This window comes from Schistocerca cancellata, chromosome 6 (genome assembly GCF_023864275.1).
Source record: "Schistocerca cancellata isolate TAMUIC-IGC-003103 chromosome 6, iqSchCanc2.1, whole genome shotgun sequence".
Taxonomy (NCBI): domain Eukaryota; kingdom Metazoa; phylum Arthropoda; class Insecta; order Orthoptera; family Acrididae; genus Schistocerca; species Schistocerca cancellata.
In genome coordinates, this window is record NC_064631.1 from 723,186,796 (window position 1) to 723,205,829 (window position 19,034).

The following is a 19,034-nucleotide window of genomic DNA, read 5'->3' on the forward strand; positions in this document are numbered from 1 at the left end:
TTTTTGCCTGCTTCATTTACTGCGTTTTTATATTTTCTCCTTTCATCAATTAAATTCAATACTTCTTCTGTTACCCAAGGATTTCTATTAGCCCTCGTCTTTTTACCTACTTGATCCTCTGCTGCCTTCACTACTTCATCCCTCAGAGCTACCCATTCTTCTTCTACTGTATTTCTTTCCCCCATTCCTGTCAATTGTTCCCTTATGCTCTCCCTGAAAGTCTGTACAACCTCTGGTTTAGTCAGTTTATCCAGGTCCCATCTCCTTAAATTCCCACCTTTTTGCAGTTTCTTCAGTTTCAATCTGCAGTTCATAACCAATAGATTGTGGTCAGAATCCACATCTGCCCCAGGAAATGTCTTACAATTTGAAACCTGGTTCCTAAATCTCTGTCTTACCATTATATAATCTATCTGATACCTACTAGTATCTCCAGGATTCTTCCAGGTATACAACCTTCTTTTATGATTCTTGAACCAAGTGTTGGCTATGATTAAGTTATGCTCTGTGCAAAATTCTACAAGGCGGCTTCCTCTTTCATTCCTTCCCCCCAATCCATATCCACCTACTATGTTTCCTTCTCTCCCTTTTCCTACTGACGAATTCCAGTCACCCATGACTATTAAATTTTCGTCTCCTTTCACTACCTGAATAATTTCTTTTATCTCGTCATACATTTCATCTATTTCTTCATCATCTGCAGAGGTAGTTGGCATATAAACTTGTACTACTGTAGTAGGCATGGGCTTTGTCTATCTTGGCCACAATAATGCGTTCACTATGCTGTTTGTAGTAGCTTACCCGCACTCCTATTTTTTAATTCATTATTAAACCTACTCCTGCATTACCCCTATTTGATTTTGTATTTATAACCCTGTAATCACCTGACCAAAAGTCTTGTTCCTCCTGCCACCGAACTTCACTAATTTCCACTATATCTAACTTTAACCTATCCATTTCCCTTTTTAAATTTTCTAACCTACCTGCCCGATTAAGGGATCTGACATTCCACGCTCCGATCCGTAGAACGCCAGTTTTCTTTCTCCTGATAACGACGTCCTCCTGAGTAGTCGCCGCCCGGAGATCCGAATGGGGGACTATTTTACCTCCGGAATATTTTACCCAAGAGGACGCCATCATCATTTAATCATACAGTAGAGCTGCATGTCCTCGGGAAAAATTACGGCTGTAGTTTCCCCTTGCTTTCAGCCCCCCCCCCCCCCCCATGAACCATGGACCTTGCCGCTGGTGGGGAGGCTTGCGTGCGTCAGCGATACAGATGGCCGTACCGTAGGTGCAACCACAACGGAGGGGTATCTGTTGAGAGGCCAGACAAACATGTGGTTCCTGAAGAGGGGCAGCAGCCTTTTCAGTAGTTGCAGGGGCAACAGTCTGGATGATTGACTGATCTGGCCTTGTAACATTAACCAAAACGGCCTTGCTGTGCTGGTACTGCGAACGGGTGAAAGCAAGGAGGTGTGATTACACATGTCAATCACATCGCGATTACGGGCAGCATGGGGTTTACGCCTGAGCCTCAGGACGTGCGCTAGCAGCGCATGTCGGGTGTTTCAAGCGTCAACTTCGCGTCTCAATATGTCGGGATGTGATGAGAATATTGCGATGCAATCAACGCCATTGTGTATGTGCTTTGTCATGCTATGGATTGCTGAAGAAAAAATATAGGAGGTCCATTTAAAAAAAAACATAAGTTTGTGTTAAAAAACACATATGCTTTCGTTTTAGAATGTTTCCAAATATGTATATTCATGGGCCCCAGCCCTACATTGTTACCGCTGAAAGTCGTTTTCCAATAGCTGTTATTCTTCCAGAGATATTTTGGGTGGACAAGATAGCTGGATATATATATATATATATATAATAAAGGAACTGGTGCAGGACATAACTCAAGTAAAAACAATATGCGATTTTGTGGTGTGCGAACATATGAAATGAAAAAACATTCTCTAATGAATACGTAAATGTATATTGATTTGCCGATAAGGAAATGCTAGAAAACTGGGTAATCTTTGAAACAGAGACTATGTAATATCGCTCGTGTTCTTCGTTATGGGAACAATGCAGGAGACTTCTCCAGACTGAAAGGAATACGGTTGTATTGCACGCTGATGGGATGTAATGGTCTGTAATAAATGCATTTATATGACTATATGTGTTAAGCGAGTTGTTTGTGTTTATTTAAAAAGCACCGGAAAACGTCCTCCATTCAAATAAACAAGTATTGCAGAACATCAGAAATATTTACGGCCAATGCTAACAGCATCTCTAGTGTCGTAGACGGAACCTCAACAATACGCTATTATTACTCGTTCAGTTCAAATTTTCTGAGCTGTAACGCAGAACCTCCATCCCCTGAGATACAGAGACAGTAATTTCAATTTGAATAATAATTTAGTAGAAGAGTAAAATAATATTTCGCCGTTATTACGCTTCCAAGTACGTATACCAGCGGACAGCTTTGGACTGAAAAAGTTTACGAGAAGTCTTGATTAAACTCGGCTCCCAGAACATATTAAATCAAGAAATAATAACCAACTTGGTTCAAAGAAAATATTAAAAAGAAATAATCATATTTATTTTTTATAACGCTCTTGCGACTTAGTATCGAATAGTACAAAACCCAACATAAGAAACGCATCAGGCTAACGTCGCGAGAGACGATAGGGAAGTGTTAGAGCGTATTAATAAATCTTTTCATTTGGCAGTAGCCTAGTCATATAATAGGTCTATACGGTCTCTAGCACTCGTTTATTACTTACGAGTTAGTACAAGTAACAGTAGCGCGACGGTGGATATTTCTTTCACGCGACCCATTCGCGCTTTTTCTCTCGTTTTTATTGCGCTTCCCTGTCCTCGAAGCATTTTGGGAATTTCGTTGCACTTCCGTAGCAAATGAAAACATTGTATGCAAATTCGCCCCACTATCTTTGCTAATTTAAAGACTACAGCTGGAAGCTGGGTACACTTTTTTTTTTTACTGTGGAATGTATTAGTTAGTCGGAAATACCGCATCGGCAGATGTGCAGACGACGAGATCCACGCGCCTTTCGCTACAGCTGCTCCAACCCGTGACTGGTACAGATTTCCCGCAAGTATTGCCACAGTGAAGTCCGTCCACTTCCGTCCACATTTTGACTCAATGATTATCGATAATTAGTCCCTAACTTTGCAGCACATAGTCCTCCTTCGTTTTCAGGTGGGCGGGCTAACGATAACAAGTAGTGTCTTAATATCCCATTTTAATTCGTAGAGAGGACCCGTCTTTTCACTATGTAGCGCTAATTTATTACACGTGTAGCGCACTAAATACCCGAAATGGGCATTGGGTATGAGTATTTCGCTTGGAATCTGCATTATTGTGATATCATTACGTCTTCCTGACGTCGTGTCCTGTTCCCTGCTTCATTTCTCTTTTCCCTTCTACTCCTATTCCTACGTTTTGTTAACCTATGATTCTATTCTGTCTTCCGCGTACCTGTCTTTACTCAACAATTTTTTCCGGAATTGTACTATCTTTCACTTTTTCTCTCCCCTTCATTCTCTCTCTCTCTCTCTCTCTCTCTCTCTCTCTCTCTCTCTCTCTCTCAAACACACACACACACACACACACACACACAGAGAGAGAGAGAGAGAGAGAGAGAGAGAGAGAGAGAGAGAGAGAGAGAGATAGGAAGAGCAGGAGGAGGAGGATACATTGCACGAAGGGAGGAAATTAGTAAGAAAACGGCCCATTTCCTTCCCAAGTCATGTCAACGTTACGGTGGAATGGAAAGAGCTATGAATTCGCTGCAACGCATAGAAGATCCCCGCTATTCGTCAGAGTGCTGCCTCGTAAACTCACAAGGTAAAATCCACGCCCAAGACCGATTCTGACTAGTCTTTCAGGAGACCTCCTTTGCTTTTTAATTTTTTATTGGCAGCCGATGAGTTATATTGATATCTAGTAATACAAAGCGAAAAGAAAAATAGCTTACAATTTTTTTACCAAACTTGTAAACGTGTCAATATAAAAGGCGGATTTCCTAGTTGACTAAAAACACGCATAAGAGTTTGTAAATGTTTTTAGTTCTTCCCTGATAATAACTGCGTTATTGAAGTTGGCAGCGGATACATCAGTTTTACCACACCTGCGGAATGACGCCGATCTATGTATCCGAAGAAAATATGATTGATGTTCTCCTCTTCGCCTCATGCTCACAATAGGTACGGTGCATGTCGGATGCGATGCAGATCTTTCCTGAAGCAATCGTGATTAAAGCTCAGGCTTGCGAACGTGATCCTGCAACTTGTTGAACATCGGCAGTTCATATTCGTGACACACTGGTAGTGAAAGCCGCACTTGTGAGAAAGCTCTACCACCTCTTCCAGAAAACTCCTGCTCTTCTTTGTTCCATACTCCCCTATTTGAAGATCTAACTTTTGTGCCGACATACAAGCACATTTCAAGTTCCTCGTTGATGGACTGCCCTACCGTAGTGACAATAGCCAACGAGATAGACGGTGCGCGGGGAAAGCAATTGTTGGTAAGTCTACGAGTGAGCTCAAATTTCTTTGATTTCACTATGTCTCTTCGCGAGAACACATAGCGGGATGCTACATGTTGGTTGCCTTTCGTAGAAATGAATTCTCATGGAAACTTCACGACAAGCAACACCGTGATGCGCGTCTCTCTTGTAGCGTCTGCCACTGCAGTTCAATGAGCATGTCCGGGACACTTCCGCGCTTGTCAAATGTGTTCGTGAAATAAAGCTCTGCTTGTTTGTATCTTCTCTATTTCCTCTATCAGTACTACGTTGTATGGGTTGCAGACTCAAGTACCAGTCGAAAGAGAGTTTTGTAAGCTTCATCCTTTGTGGGTGGATTGCATTTCTTGAAGATTTTTCCACTGAATCTGAGTTTGGCATCTGTCTTTACCATGATTGGTTTACTGTAGACAGTGAATTTGGAATAGCTTCCTACATATGCTGCCAAATATTTAACACATAATTTTAGCCGGATGTGGACAAAGAGCGTAAAGGCACCGATTTACTTCTACGCTATTTTTAAAATAGGATGGTTAGTGATATATGTACGCAACTGACACATTTTTATTTGTTATAGATTAATGGAACTTAACGACACATTAAGCCACTTCCCAATATAACTGAACATAAATCTGTTTTTTATTCAGGTGAATTTCTGTATATTCATATCAAGACCCATCACTAGACTCTTTGTAATCCATGTATTTTACATGATGATATGAGAAATGTCATAAATGCTTCATTTTGGACTATAATTAGATGTGCAACTCTTGTACTTTAATAAGTAGCTGTCTGATTATATGCCCGTGCATCCACAGTTTTCACAAAAATAAAGAAAAAAAACCCAAAGTTCTCATAAAGCCGAGTGTTAAATGGACAGACTATTTTAATTTATGGCTTCAATCAATCAAAATCCTTTGACAACGTATTGGAAAACACTTATTGGCTCTGAGCACTATGCGACTTAACTTCTAAGGTCATCAGTCGCCTAGAACTTAGAACTAATTAAACCTAACTAACCTAAGGACATCACACACATCCATGCCCGAGGCAGGATTTGAACCTGCGACCGTGGCGGTCGCGCGGTTCCAGACTGTAGCGCCTTTAACCGCTTGGCCACCACGGCCGGCGAAAACAGTTATTCTTGTGTTTTTAGTAATAAAGCTGTAACATTACACAATCGCTTCATGAGTACCCTTTATATATCTGATTAATGCCGTTTTTGTTGGATAAGACATGGATACTTGCTGAATATTAATGCACGCAGTATGTGCGTCTCATCATTCAGTTTTGCCTACTTTGGTCCTGTGCAATGTCGAATTCTCGTCTTGTAGCATCTGCTCTCTAGCGGTAGCGCTACAACATTAGCAGCACGGCCACTGCAAATATTTTTGTACTGTAGAGTTCTCATTCGCAACTAGACATTTGGTATTGAATTTTTCGGATGCATTTGTCTCTGGTTTGTTGTGCCCATCAACAGTGGTCCCCTCCTATTCCTATCACAGACGTCGAAATGGAATAAAGAATAAAACTGAAAAGTGTGCAAGCGCTACTGAAGCTGACATAAACCAGAAATAATATTTAGACCCGAATACCGAGGGTTATGAGAGTCTTCGAGTGATGATAGCACACATACATAGAGAGAAAAGATGAGGACCAAGTCGAACCACCTTTTCACTATTGATAGAATATTACCTCTGCTTGACAGGTAATTAGCAGAAACGACTAAAATCCTTAGTCAGAGTTACTCAAAGGGGTTAGCATATATGAACTTCACTCCGTCTCGTGTAGAGTGCATAAAGGAAGGGAGAGGAGCCGGGGACAGGGGTGTAAACAGAGAAAAAGCAAATGGGAAAATAAAATAAAAAACATTTGCCTTTGTATCTGTGACAATTTCAGCATAGAGAATATTCATTTTTCTTGATCTCCAGGTTTAGACTAATTCAGTTTAACATTTCCGATTTTCCGCGAAACTAACCTGTAATTAAATGTTATTAAGGCGCACTTCCATCTAAGCTATGGCCATCTCTGCCAACATTTCGCTTGACTAACGAAATGAACGGTATTTTATCCAATCTCCGAAAACTACTGGGCCCTAACGGACATCTAAAATCTCTTTCCACACTTACCCAACTCCCGGGTGGAATGAAAAGGCCTCTTCTCCGATCACGATCTTTGACCACACTGCATCTTTGCGTCGCAGTAATGTCCTGGGGAAAAAATTCGTATTTGAAAACACTGATGAAGCAGATTGTTAAATTATAAATATAGTTTAAAGACAATTATAACACTGTTTCCGAAAAATAGATGTAAAGGAGTTCATAGATTGAGAGGACGAATGAGAAGGTTAATCTGTGGTAAGTGAGACATAAACCTGAACAAGATTGGCCCTTAGCTTGGGAAACAGCACGAAACTTTAACTCTTACAAAGACTCGTGCAGTACCATAAGTCTTTCGGTGTTGAACTTTGTTTTCCAAGCTTTAAAAAACACCCCCTCGAATCCACAAATGAGTAAACTGGTTGAAAAGGGTTTCTCTCTACTGCAGCCCACAGTCTCTCACATGGGTGGAATATAATCATGTGAACGTCCAAATTGGATTATACAGAAATTTTAGAGGAGATTAGGGCTAAAAGTCTCATTGACGATGAAGTCATAGGGAACGCCGTAGGAGTGTGCCAAGTACGAGACACTCCGCTGATTTGGAAATGAAATTTAAAGAAACAAGTTTTTGAAAGAAATACGAGGGTCACTCCAAAAAAAAAATGCACACTGTTTTTGTAAAAATACAGTTTTCATTCTGCATGTGTGAAAGTTTTACAGTGCGTAGATACATCCTTCCCGTTTGTTTTCAAACTTAGTTCTACCTGTTCCCGTGAGTGGCGCCGTCGCAGCATGTTCCCAAGATGGCTGCTACACTTCACGTTCGTCAGAAGCAACGTGCTGTCATAGAATTCCTGTGCTGTGAAAACGAGACAGTTGGAAACATCCACAAGAGGTTGAAAAAGGTGTATGAAGATTCTGTTGTCGATCGCAGTACAGTTAGTCGGTGGGCAAGCAGGTTACGTGATGAAAGTGATACTGTCCATCGGATAGGGCTCCCAGAGCAGTTCTCAGTTTACTATGCAGAACTGTTTGCCATTCTGCAAGCATTAGAGCATATGCGCCGACATCGTGGCACGAAATTCATCATCTGCTCCGATTCCCAAAGTGCTCTACACGCTCTTGAACAGATGTACCCAGCAGATCGGATGCTGCAAGAGGTGCAGGACGCACTCCTGCTCTTGCAACAGCAGGGTAAGGATGTAATTTCTGCTGGGTTCCAGGGCACATAGGCATTCCTGGAAATGAACTTGCAGATGCGGCTGCCAAGGAGGCTTGCTCCATCCCACCTCCTGCTCGCTGTTCCGTCCCCCTGCAGGCCATTACGTCTTTCGTGACTCGGAAGGTCATGCGTTGGTGGGAGGCTCAGTGGCTGGACGTGAGGGATAATAAGTTGCGAGCGGTGAAGGATTCTGTCCGACCGTGGCTCACCTCCTTCCGACAACGACGCGCTGAGGAAGTAGCCCTTACACGGCTTAGAATAGGACATTGTCCTTTGACACATGGTTTTCTGTTACGTCGTGAGGAGCCACCAACGTGTCAGACATGTGGGACACAGCTGTCGATACGACATCTTTTAACTGAGTGTGTTTTATATGCGGGTTTGAGGGAAGATTTCAGTTTCCCACCAGACCTACCCTCTCTTTTAACTAATAATGAGGCGAGTGTCGCTAGAGTTTTACGTTTTTGTGTGATGTCTGGCCTTCTTCCCAAAATATTGGGATTGAAGTCTTAATGTGCTGTCCAGTGGTTTGGTCACCCATTATTTGTAAGTGGTCACTCAGCCACCGTTAATTATTTTTACCTGTTTGTACTGCTATTTTATTTTTAGTTTTATCTCCCTGTTTTGATGTGCTGTGTCCCATCTTGCAATTTGAACAGTACCAATTCTCTCACAATTCGGCTCTGAATTGAACTTTTGGGAACGGGTGCTGATAACCTCGTTGTTGTGCGCCCTAAAACACTAATAATAATAATAATAATAATAATGAAAGCGGGCACGGCAATATTGAGGTTTGTCATCACAGCGGCAGGCCTCGTACTGCACACACTCCAGACAATGTGCAAGGAATTAACGAATTGGTGACTGCTGACAGACGCATCACAGTGAACGAATTGTCATGCTACGTTGGAATAAGGGAAGGAAGTGTTTGCAGAATACTGAAAGTGTTGGCGTTAAAAAAGGTTTGTGCCTGGTGGGTTCCCAGGATGTAGACAATGGCTCACAAAGAAACAAGAAAAACGGTATGCAGCGAACGTTTGGAACAGTACGAGAATGGTGGAGATGAATTTCTTAGACGAATTGTGACAGGTGATGAAACATGGCTCCATCATTTTTCACCAGAGGAGAACAGGCAATCAAGGGAGTGGCATCATGTAAATTCACCCAAGAAAAAAAAAAATTCAAAACCACAACTTCTGCTGGAAAAGTTATGGCTATGGTGCTTTTCTATTCCGAAGGACTCTTGCTTGTGGACAGCATGACAAGCGGAACCACCATAAATTCTGCTGCATATGTGACGACACTGAAGAAACTTCAAACTCGACTGAGTCGTGTTCGCCCACGTCGGCAAAAGCAGGATGTTTTGCTGTTGCACGACAATGCACGACCACGTGTCAGTCAAAAAACCATGGAAGCGATCACAAAACTCGGATGGACAACACTGAAACACCCGCCTTACAGTCGTGACCTGGCTCCATGTGACTACCATCTATTTGGGAAACTGGCTCTCTTCGTGGAACAAGGTTTGAAGATGACGACTCCCTTGTGCACGCTGCCAAACAGTGGCTCCAACAGGTTGGTCCAGAATTTTACTGTGCGGGTATACCGGCGCTGGTTCCAAGATGGCGTAAGGGAGTTGAGAGGGAAGGAAATCATGCGGAGAAATGAAAATATTGTTCTTAAAGGATGTATCTACACATTGTAAAACTTTCAAACATGTAGAATAAAAGATGGATTTATAAAAAAAATAGTGTGCATTTCTTTTGGAGTAACCTTGTAATTACGTTAAGTGAGATGCACAAGAACATACATCGTTATTCACATATTAATGTCAAGAAATGGAAGCAGAATGTTACTAACATGGTGTTCGTTACTTGTTAATACACTGATCGGCCAGAACATTATGACCGCCGACCTACTATCGATATAAACCAGACAGGTGATAGCAGCGTCACCTGGCGGGGGATGACTGCTAGTCAGACAATACGCGCGGCGGATGTGGTATGAGTGAGCGTGCTGTCTGTGTGTAGAATGGGGAAGGTGATGGATCTATAGGAGTTTGACCTAGGGCCGATTGTGATGGGCTGGAGGCTCGGCACGAGCAGTTCTGAGAGTGCACGACCTGTCGAGTGATCGAGGAGTGCTGTGGCGACTGTCATCACGACGTGGCGAAACCAAGGTGAAACCATGTCCAGACGTCATGGAGTTGGTCGGCCACCCCTCATTGCAGATATCGGACGTCGTGGCCTGGGCAGACTGGTAAAACAGGAGTAGTGGCGGAACTAACTCCAGACTTTAACACTGGGCAGAGTACAAGTGTGTCCGAACACAGAGTGGACCGAACACTCCTAACATCTGGCCTCCGCTGCCGACCACCCATGCATGTGCCAATGTTAATACCACGACATGGTCAACTACAACAGAAATGAGCAGATGACCATCGGCACTGGACTTTGGCACAGTGCAGAGCGTTGGATGGTCTGCTGAATCCCAACACCTTCTTCAGCATGCTGATGGGATGACGCGAATCTGTCGTCTTCCAGGCCAAATGCTACTGGACATCTGTTCTGCAGCACTGAGATGGTTCAAATGGTTCTGAGCACTATGGGACTTAACTTCTGAGGTCATCAGTCGCCTAGAACATAGAACTACTTAAACCTAACTAACCTAAGGACATCACACACATCCATGTCCGAGGCAGGATTCGAACCTGCGACCGTAGCGGTCGCTCGGAACCGGACTGTAGCGCCTACAACCGTACGGCCACTCCGGCCGGCCAGCAATGAGACAAACTCGCGGCGGCTCCATTACGCTCCAGGGAACATTTATGTAGGTATCAATGGATCCAGTGGAGCTCGTGCAAGGCACCATGATGACCAACGAGTATCGTAAACGGGTTCCAGATCACATGCACCCCTCCATGACGGTCATGTTTCCCGATGGCAGTGGCATTTTTCAGCAAGCCATGTCACGAGGCCAAGACTGTGCTGGAGTGGTTCAAGGAACAATGTGGCGAGTTCCAAATGATGTGCTGACCCCCCAACTGGCCAGTCGAAAACATCTGGGATGTGATTAAATGTGCCGTCAGAGCTCATGGCCCCCCTCCCCATAATTTACGGGAATTAAGTGGCTGGTGTGAGCAGGCGTGGTGACAGCTCCCTCCAGAGACCTACCAGGGCCTCACTGTTTCCATGGTACGACGCGTCGCCTCTGTTATCCGTGACAAAGGTTGACACACTGGTATTAGGTAGGTGGTCATAGCGTTCTGGCTGGTCAGTGTATGTCCTTTTAGTCGAGTAGTTAAGTTGACAGCGCATACTGCCACATGTCGTTTATGTACTGATTTTCTCCGTTCACTAGTTAACACTTACTGCAAGTACCACTTGTTTCGTTCGAGTGTACAAATACCAGCTTTTGTATTCAGAATGGCGATGAAGATCTTAGATTTGTTTCTGCCGCTTCGTAAGTTTTGGATGAATGCTTGAGAGTCCCAGTTCTTCTTGAACTGGAACTTGACTTCGCCTTCCGTTTACTCTTCTATTTTATGCGTCTGAATCAGTCCACAACCAAATTTACCTGAAGATTTGGGTTATATGACATACCCTTCCAGATGACTTGTTTTTGACATCTATTAAATAATTTATATAATGTAGAATTCTATCTTCTGTTGTTCCTAGGATCTACTCTGGTGTGTGACACTTTAAACTATACAAATTCTTTGTGTACGTGGAAACTACCATGTTACATCGTGGCTGAGATTCCATGTTTAACAGTGGGCGCCCACTAGACCTGGCTAGGGAATCGTTTTTCAGTCTGGCGAAATGTAAGGACATATCACTAACTGTGTGATAATGCATATGAAAATACTCAGAGTAAAACAACCGTTATGTTGACGCCCGGTTCAATTTTACTTTACTTTACATTTCGTAAGCTATCTTCTTTGAAACGCCAAAGAATGGCATGATTGTGACATCCATTTAAAAATAAACTGAACTATTCCTCCGTCTTTAGAGATGTCGCTGTCCAAAAGAGATGAAACTATACATAAAACTGCTTTAATCTGTTCCTTCGACTTCCTAATTTTTGAAAAGGTGCTTACAGTTCTGCAGGTGCATCTTACCTTCGTTTTCGGTTTACGTTCCTAATTCAGACATGTCAGTCAGTCCACAGTCAAATTTACTCAGACGTTAATAAAAACACTGGCGTTACGCAGCAGGAATCAGAGATTTAATGATGACACGAAGTAGAAACTCGATATCAACAGCGTAATTGCATCACTTTGCCTGTTATACACTTCCCAACTGCCTGACGGAACAGTCGTTTTCTTGCTGATAACGGAATATTAAGTGAGAGAGTCTTCTGGAGAAACGTTTTTCAGCCTCGTCGACCCTCTTTACCTCTCCCCTACTTCCGCTCTGTGCTTCGCGAGGCCTATTGTGATAATGACTCGGTTTCCACAAACATTGTATGATGAAGTAGTTGACTCCATTTGCATCTCAATTTTATCCATACCTTTTCTCTTTCAAAGTGTATCATTCTAAAGTAATCGTTTGTACATGTTTTTCAGAATCGCCACAAACACAAGCAGAAGGACAAGAACCAGTACAACCGTTCAGAGGGAGGCAGCCTAAGCGACAGCTCCGGGAGCCTCGCTAACCAGGTAAGGGCCGCCCCCGTGTCTACAAGACGTTTACTTTAGCTTATTTAGAAATCTGTATCGAATATCCTTCTCTGGAAGTTTTTCTGTTATATTTAAATTTGCGTAGTATTCACTAAACACGTTGCTTTTGAATTCTAGAACAGGTGGTGAAGAAATTCAAAACATTTCAGCTGACTTAAATCTGTGTACATAGTGCAGTACTTGATTAATTACCTTAACATTCTTTTTCTACAGCCTACATTCTAGAAAATGTTTTTATTTCTGATTTCTCCGAAACTTGTCTTCGTGAGACCACGACTGTGCAAAAAATACAGGTTACTTCTTCACAAAAAGTACACATAGCCGTCAGCCCGGTGGCGGCTGACTTTTCTTCCCTTTTCTGTAAGAAATAACCAATATTCGCTTCATATTAGATTTTTTAACATGACAACATTACTATAATTATTTGTATTATACTGCTACCAGTCACACTTATATTCATTTATTTATGAATATAACGCTAAGCGTTCGAGCAGGCTTTGCTCTTCTTCAGGCGTGCATTGCAGACATGTTATTTTTAGCTACAATTTTCTTCGCTATTCTACCGATGGAATGGGCTCTTGGGTGATGTGGGGAGAGGGAGGGACGGGGAGAAGTGGTAGAAGACAACTTCCAGTGGTATCTGCCGTTGTATTGGTCACCAAAATGGTTCCATGTTGTCTGTCGAATTTGACAACACAGAGATTTTGTCGGTCCAAAGCTTCGTTCACATTGTACACTTGCGGTGTTGTTACTATAGCACTGAGCGGTCTGACGTTAGCTTGTACGTTTAGGGTGAAGCAAATAAAAGTGGCCCGGAGAACAGAATTCCAGATTACGAAGAAAGACAGCAGAGGAAAGGAAATACAGTACTAATCTGACTACAGCAGTTGTTTAAAGTGACCACCATTCATCTCTTGGCACTTTTGAGCCCTGGTCAGAAAGCTGCTGAAGGCGGATCGAAGCTGAACTGCTGGAATTGCTGCAGCTTCATCCGAAATCTTCTGCTGCAGTTCTTGAAGTTATGAGGATTGTTGCGATAAACCTTAGACTTGAGGGCTCCCACACAAAGAGATCGCACATTGACAGACAAGATGATTTGGCTGACCACTTAGGGCTACGACCAAAACTGTATACATTATTACGTAAAACTTTTGCCTGACAACTCTGTCATACGTGAAGATTGTGAAAAAATGGTCCAAGGTTTGGGCGGCTTCGTCAGCAGTTGCTCCATCCTGTTGGAAGTAAGTGTAGGTCTTTTGCTCCTCCGCCAATGCTGCCGCAAGTGACTTCAAAATGTCGGCAACGTAACGCGCAGGAGTCTGCGTCTCATGAAAGAAGATGGGACCAGTAACGCAGCGTGCAGACACTGCACACCAAACCCCAACCTTCTGATTACGCAGTGGTGTTTCTTCGAAGTTATGCGGACTCTCGGCTCCCCAGAACCTGTGATTCTGTGAGTTGACATAGCCACTCAGATGAAAGCAGGCTTAATTAGACACAAAGAACAGATCCATGTGCAAGTCATTCATTGTTATCTCAGTGGACAGCCACCCACAAAACTGTATGCGCTGAGGAGCATCTACTGGTTTTAATGCATCAGAAGCAGACACTCCGTAGGGATGCATGTGCAGGTCCATGCGGAGTATTTGTCCACATGATCGACGGGATATGCTGGTTTCTTGATCTGGGAGGACTCTGAAGCATTTTCTGGTGAACTGCTGCCACATTTTCTGGTGTGCGGGCACGTTTTGGAATGTTTTTCGTCTTGTTCAAAACGGATCCTGTCTGACGCCATTTTCAGACTAAGCATTGCGTGGCACTTTGACACCCTTAAACATCTCAGCAAACAACTGACCACACCATTTCCACGACTTTGTTGTCACGAACTTTCCACAACGAATACTTGCTGCTCCAGTGTGAATACCATCGTCCCTTTTGCACTGCTCCACTCAAACTGATACAGTCCCCACTTTGCTCTGAACTGGTGTGGAACACGTGGCTTGCGTACCGGTGGCGTGCGCGGTGCAGGGTGTGGTTTATGAATACAGTAACGTCCGATCGTATCCCCTCGTCCGGTCCACTTTTATTTGCCCCAGCCTGTATTTCACTGCACAGATCGTTTTTGCTGGAAATGAACTTTACACACTTATAACAGTATGGCGGCTTTGCAAACAATCATTTCACACAGTCATGTTTTTTACAATTAGCTACTGTAGACACTAGCAACAAAACCACCATCTTTTCTAGTAACGCAAAAATGTCTTATGGCTCATACACCTAAATGTTGACCGGGTGAAAATAAAAGTTTTAGGGAACACTTTCTAAGGTAAGAGTGTGTATTTGTTTAAAAGCAAATTATTTGTTCAATACCAACTATACAGAAAGTTTCAAAAAGAATGTTGTTATAATGGGCGTGGCTTAGGGTTTCGGAAAATCGCCGTTAGATGTCAGTCAATGCATCATCACAGTTCGCAATGTCAGAAGTAAGACAGCGTCCGCTCATCAGAAAGCGTTTTGTGTGCTGCAGTTTGCAAAGTGTGGGCAAGTGATTTTGCTGCAGCATTCTTTTCGTCGGCATTTTGGTAATGATCAGTACCCAAAAATATTCGTCGTTGGTATCGCCAATTTGAAGAGACAGGCTGCTTGCGCAATGGTCAGAGTCCGGATCGGTGTCACACTCTTGATGACATGGTGGAAAGAATTAGGCATACGTTTGAGCGAAATCCACGAAAGTCTACTCGTCGCGCAAGTAGAGAACTGGCAGTGCATCACACGACTTTATGAGCTCCACCGCACTGGCGCAACAGCGTACGTCAATTTCACGGCGACACTCCGAGTCAACGCTGGACAGGGCGCACAGGGCCCCGACAGACTGCCCTGCGTTCCTGGCTTCCAGGATCGCCAGGCATGACCCCGTGTGATTTTTTTTTTTTCTGTGGAGATGTGTAAAGAAAAGTGTGCTTATCTCCCTTTTACCTCGTGGCATAGACAAAGTTAATATCAGGATACCAGCAGCCATAAATTCTGGAAAGCAGATGCATTGTATAAAGTTTATGACGAATTTAGCTATCGTCTGGATGTTGTTGGTGCTACTGCTGATGGACACTCAGAGCATTTGTTATAGCATAGCTAAAGCTTTAAGATTTTGTTAGTATTTTGCAATGTATCCCATGTCTGTAGTATGTTATTATCAATAACTATGGAGTCTGAAAAACAAGTTTTTGTTTTTGAAACACCCTGTATTACACAAGTGGAAAAAAGTTAATGACAAAACTAACTTTCGCATGATATACCACTGCCAAGTACAGTAGCTCCTTGGAGCATACGTAGAAAGAACCGAAGGTAACTCAACGAAATGTGAATGAGACGAATACAAATAACGATCGTGCTCGACAGTGTTCCTGCGTGCATTGCCTATTCTCACCCCTCGGCATATCAGCACATGTCCAGCATTGCAAAGATGATTGTTTTGGTGGTCCATGTGTTATAGTGTGGGAGATATAATATTGCATGGGCGTGCTGACCCCCAAATCTCTGAACGTGGTATAGCCATCCGTCAACGTTACTGTGACACTGCGCTCCTTCTCCGTGTACATATTTCAGACGTCCATTGGGACATTACTTCATTTTTACGGATGACAACTCGCGACCGCATGGAACAGCGCAGGTGAAGGAGCTCTCGGTATGACAGGATATTCGGCGGACGGACAGGTCTTCCCGTTTCCCCAACTTAAATCCCACAGATCACGTGTTGGATGCGTTGTGGATTCGTGCTGCAGCACGTTCATTTGCACGAACGACCATCCTGCAGGAATGAAACACCTCACCAAACAACTGTTTACCAATCTTGTGGCCAGCGTGGGAGAACCTTGCAGACCGTGTTAACCACGCATCCTATTAACAACCGTGTCTCGACTTATGTAAAGTCCAGGGGATCACCACGAATCGCGGTGACTCCAGTGTAATAATTGTCTTTGAATAAATATGTCACTTCTGTTACTCTGTATACTTCTTTCCGTTATTTCTGTACTAGACTCTAGCAGATCTTTCTATGTATGGTCCAGGTCTCATCAAGCTATGTTACTTGGCAGTGGCACATCATTCGAAAGTTACTTTCGGCCTGAAGGTTTGCACAACAGTGATTACGACGTTTACAATTCTTGTTAAAAACTGCACTTTTAGGATTACATCCGTTCTCGTCTCATGTAAAAATAATGTGTTAAATTATAATCCTCTCTACTGATATTTACGCTGTCGTCTAATTAGTATACAGAGTTGACCCTCTGTATGAGAGTGGACCAGAATCTCATTTGCGAGAAGCAGGGTGTATTCTGTTTGTTCCGAATTAACTGCTGTAATAGTTTTATACGACAGAGCATGTGTTGTGCACCTTGATTCTATCGTTGCAACAAGAAACAATTACAAGGAGGGGTGTCATCTGAAAATAAAAAATAATTACTTACACGGAAGACGTATGTAGATGTTCAAATAACAAATGCCAAATACCTATGATGCTCACCTTTCCTGATTTGTCACACATATTATAATTATACATCTTTTGGTAAAAGGATTCTGCCTTGAGAAAACATATTTTTTATCTTTAATGTCCATATGTATTCCTGTGATGTTTCACCATCGTCAGTGGGTTCATATTGTTTCTTATGGAATAACAGATAAACGTTTTACATGATAATACATGCATTTTTGGGATTATCGTTGTTGTTGTTGTTGTTGTGGTCTTCAGTCCTGAGACTGGTTTGATGCAGCTCTCCATGCTACTCTATCCTGTGCAAGCTTCTTCATCCCCCAGTACTTACTGCAACCTACATCCTTCTGAATCTGTTTAGTGTATTCATCTCGTGGTCTCCCTCTACGATTTTTACCCTCCACACTGCCCTCCAATGCTAAATTTGTGATCCCTTGATGCCTCAGAACATGTCCTACCAACCGGTTCCTTCTTCTAGTCAAGTTGTGCCACAAACTTCTCTTCTCCCCAATCCTATTCAATACTTCCTCATTAGTTATGTGATCTACCCATCTAATCTTCAGCATTCTTCTGTAGCACCACATTTCGAAAGCTTCTATTATCTTCTTGTCCAAACTATTTACCGTCCATGTTTCACTTCCATATATGGCTACACTCCATACAAATACTTTCAGAAACGACTTCCTGGTACTTAAATCTATACTCGATGTTAACATATTTCTCTTCTTCAGAAATGCTTTCCTTGCTATTGCCAGTCTACATTTTATATCCTCTCTACTTCGATCATCATCAGTTATTTTGCTCCCCAAATAGAAAAACTCCTTTACTACTTTAAGTGTCTCATTTCCTAATCTAATTCCTTCAGCATCACCCGACTTAATTCGACTTCATTCCATTATCCTCGTTTTGCTTTTGTTGATGTTCATCTTATATCCTCCCTTCAAGACACCATCCATTCCGTTCAATTGCTCTTCCAAGTCCTTTGCTGTCTCTGACAGAATTACAATGTCATCGGCGAACCTCAAAGTTTTTATTTCTTCTCCATAGATTTTAATACCTACTCCGAATTTTTCTTTTGTTTCCTTCACTGTTTGCTCAATATACAGATTGAATAACATCGGGGAGAGGCTACAACCCTGTCTCACTCCCTTCCCAACCACTGCTTCCCTTTCATGTCCCTCGACTCTTATAACTGCGTCTGGTTTCTGTACAAATTGTAAATACTTTTTCGCTCCCTGTATTTTACCCCTGCCACCTTCAGAATTTGAAAGAGAGTATTCCAATCAACATTGTCAAAAGCTTTCTCTAAGTCTACAAATGCTAGAAATGTAGGTTTGTCTTTCCTTAATCTAGCTTCTAAGATAAGTCGTAGGGTCAGTATTGCCTCACGTGTTCCAACATTTCTACGGAATCCAAACTGATCTTCCCCGAGGTCGGCTTCTATCAATTTTTCCATTCGTCTGTAAAGAATTCGCGTTAGTATTTTGCAGCTGTGACTTATTAAACTGATAGTTCGGTAATTTTCGCTTCTGCCAACACCTGCTTTCTTTGGGATTGGAATTATTATATTCTTCTTGAAGTCTGAGGGTATTTCGCCTGTCTCATACATCTTGCTCACCAGATGGTAGAGTTTTGTCACGACTGGCTCTCCCAAGGCTGTCAGTAGTTCTAATGGAATGTTGTCTACTCCTGGAGCTTTGTTTCGACTCAGGTCTTTCAGTGCTCTGTCAAACTCTTCACGCAGTATCGTATCTCCCATTTCATCTTCATCTACATCCTCTTCCATTTCCATAATATTGTCCTCAAGTACATCGCCCTTGTATAGACCCTCTATATATTCCTTCCACCGTTCTGCTTTCCCTTCTTTGCTTAGAACTGGGTTTCCATCTGAGCTCTTGATATTCATAAGAGTGGTTCTCTTTTCTCCAAAGGTCTCTTTAATTTTCCTGTAGGCAGTACCTATCTTACCCCTAGTGAGATAAGCCTCTACATCCTTACA

The 19,034-nt window shown here is 42.7% G+C and overlaps 1 protein-coding gene across 1 annotated transcript in view; it reads left to right on the plus strand.

Annotated features, from left to right (window-relative positions):
* The window catches only part of LOC126088490 (uncharacterized), an 841,325-nt gene that overhangs the window by 332,808 nt on the left and 489,483 nt on the right, over positions 1–19,034 (plus strand). Inside the window, exon 2 of the mRNA XM_049906631.1 lies at positions 12,436–12,528. Within this exon, the coding sequence (XP_049762588.1) occupies positions 12,436–12,528 (93 nt within the window). The remainder of the gene's footprint in view (positions 1–12,435; positions 12,529–19,034) is intronic.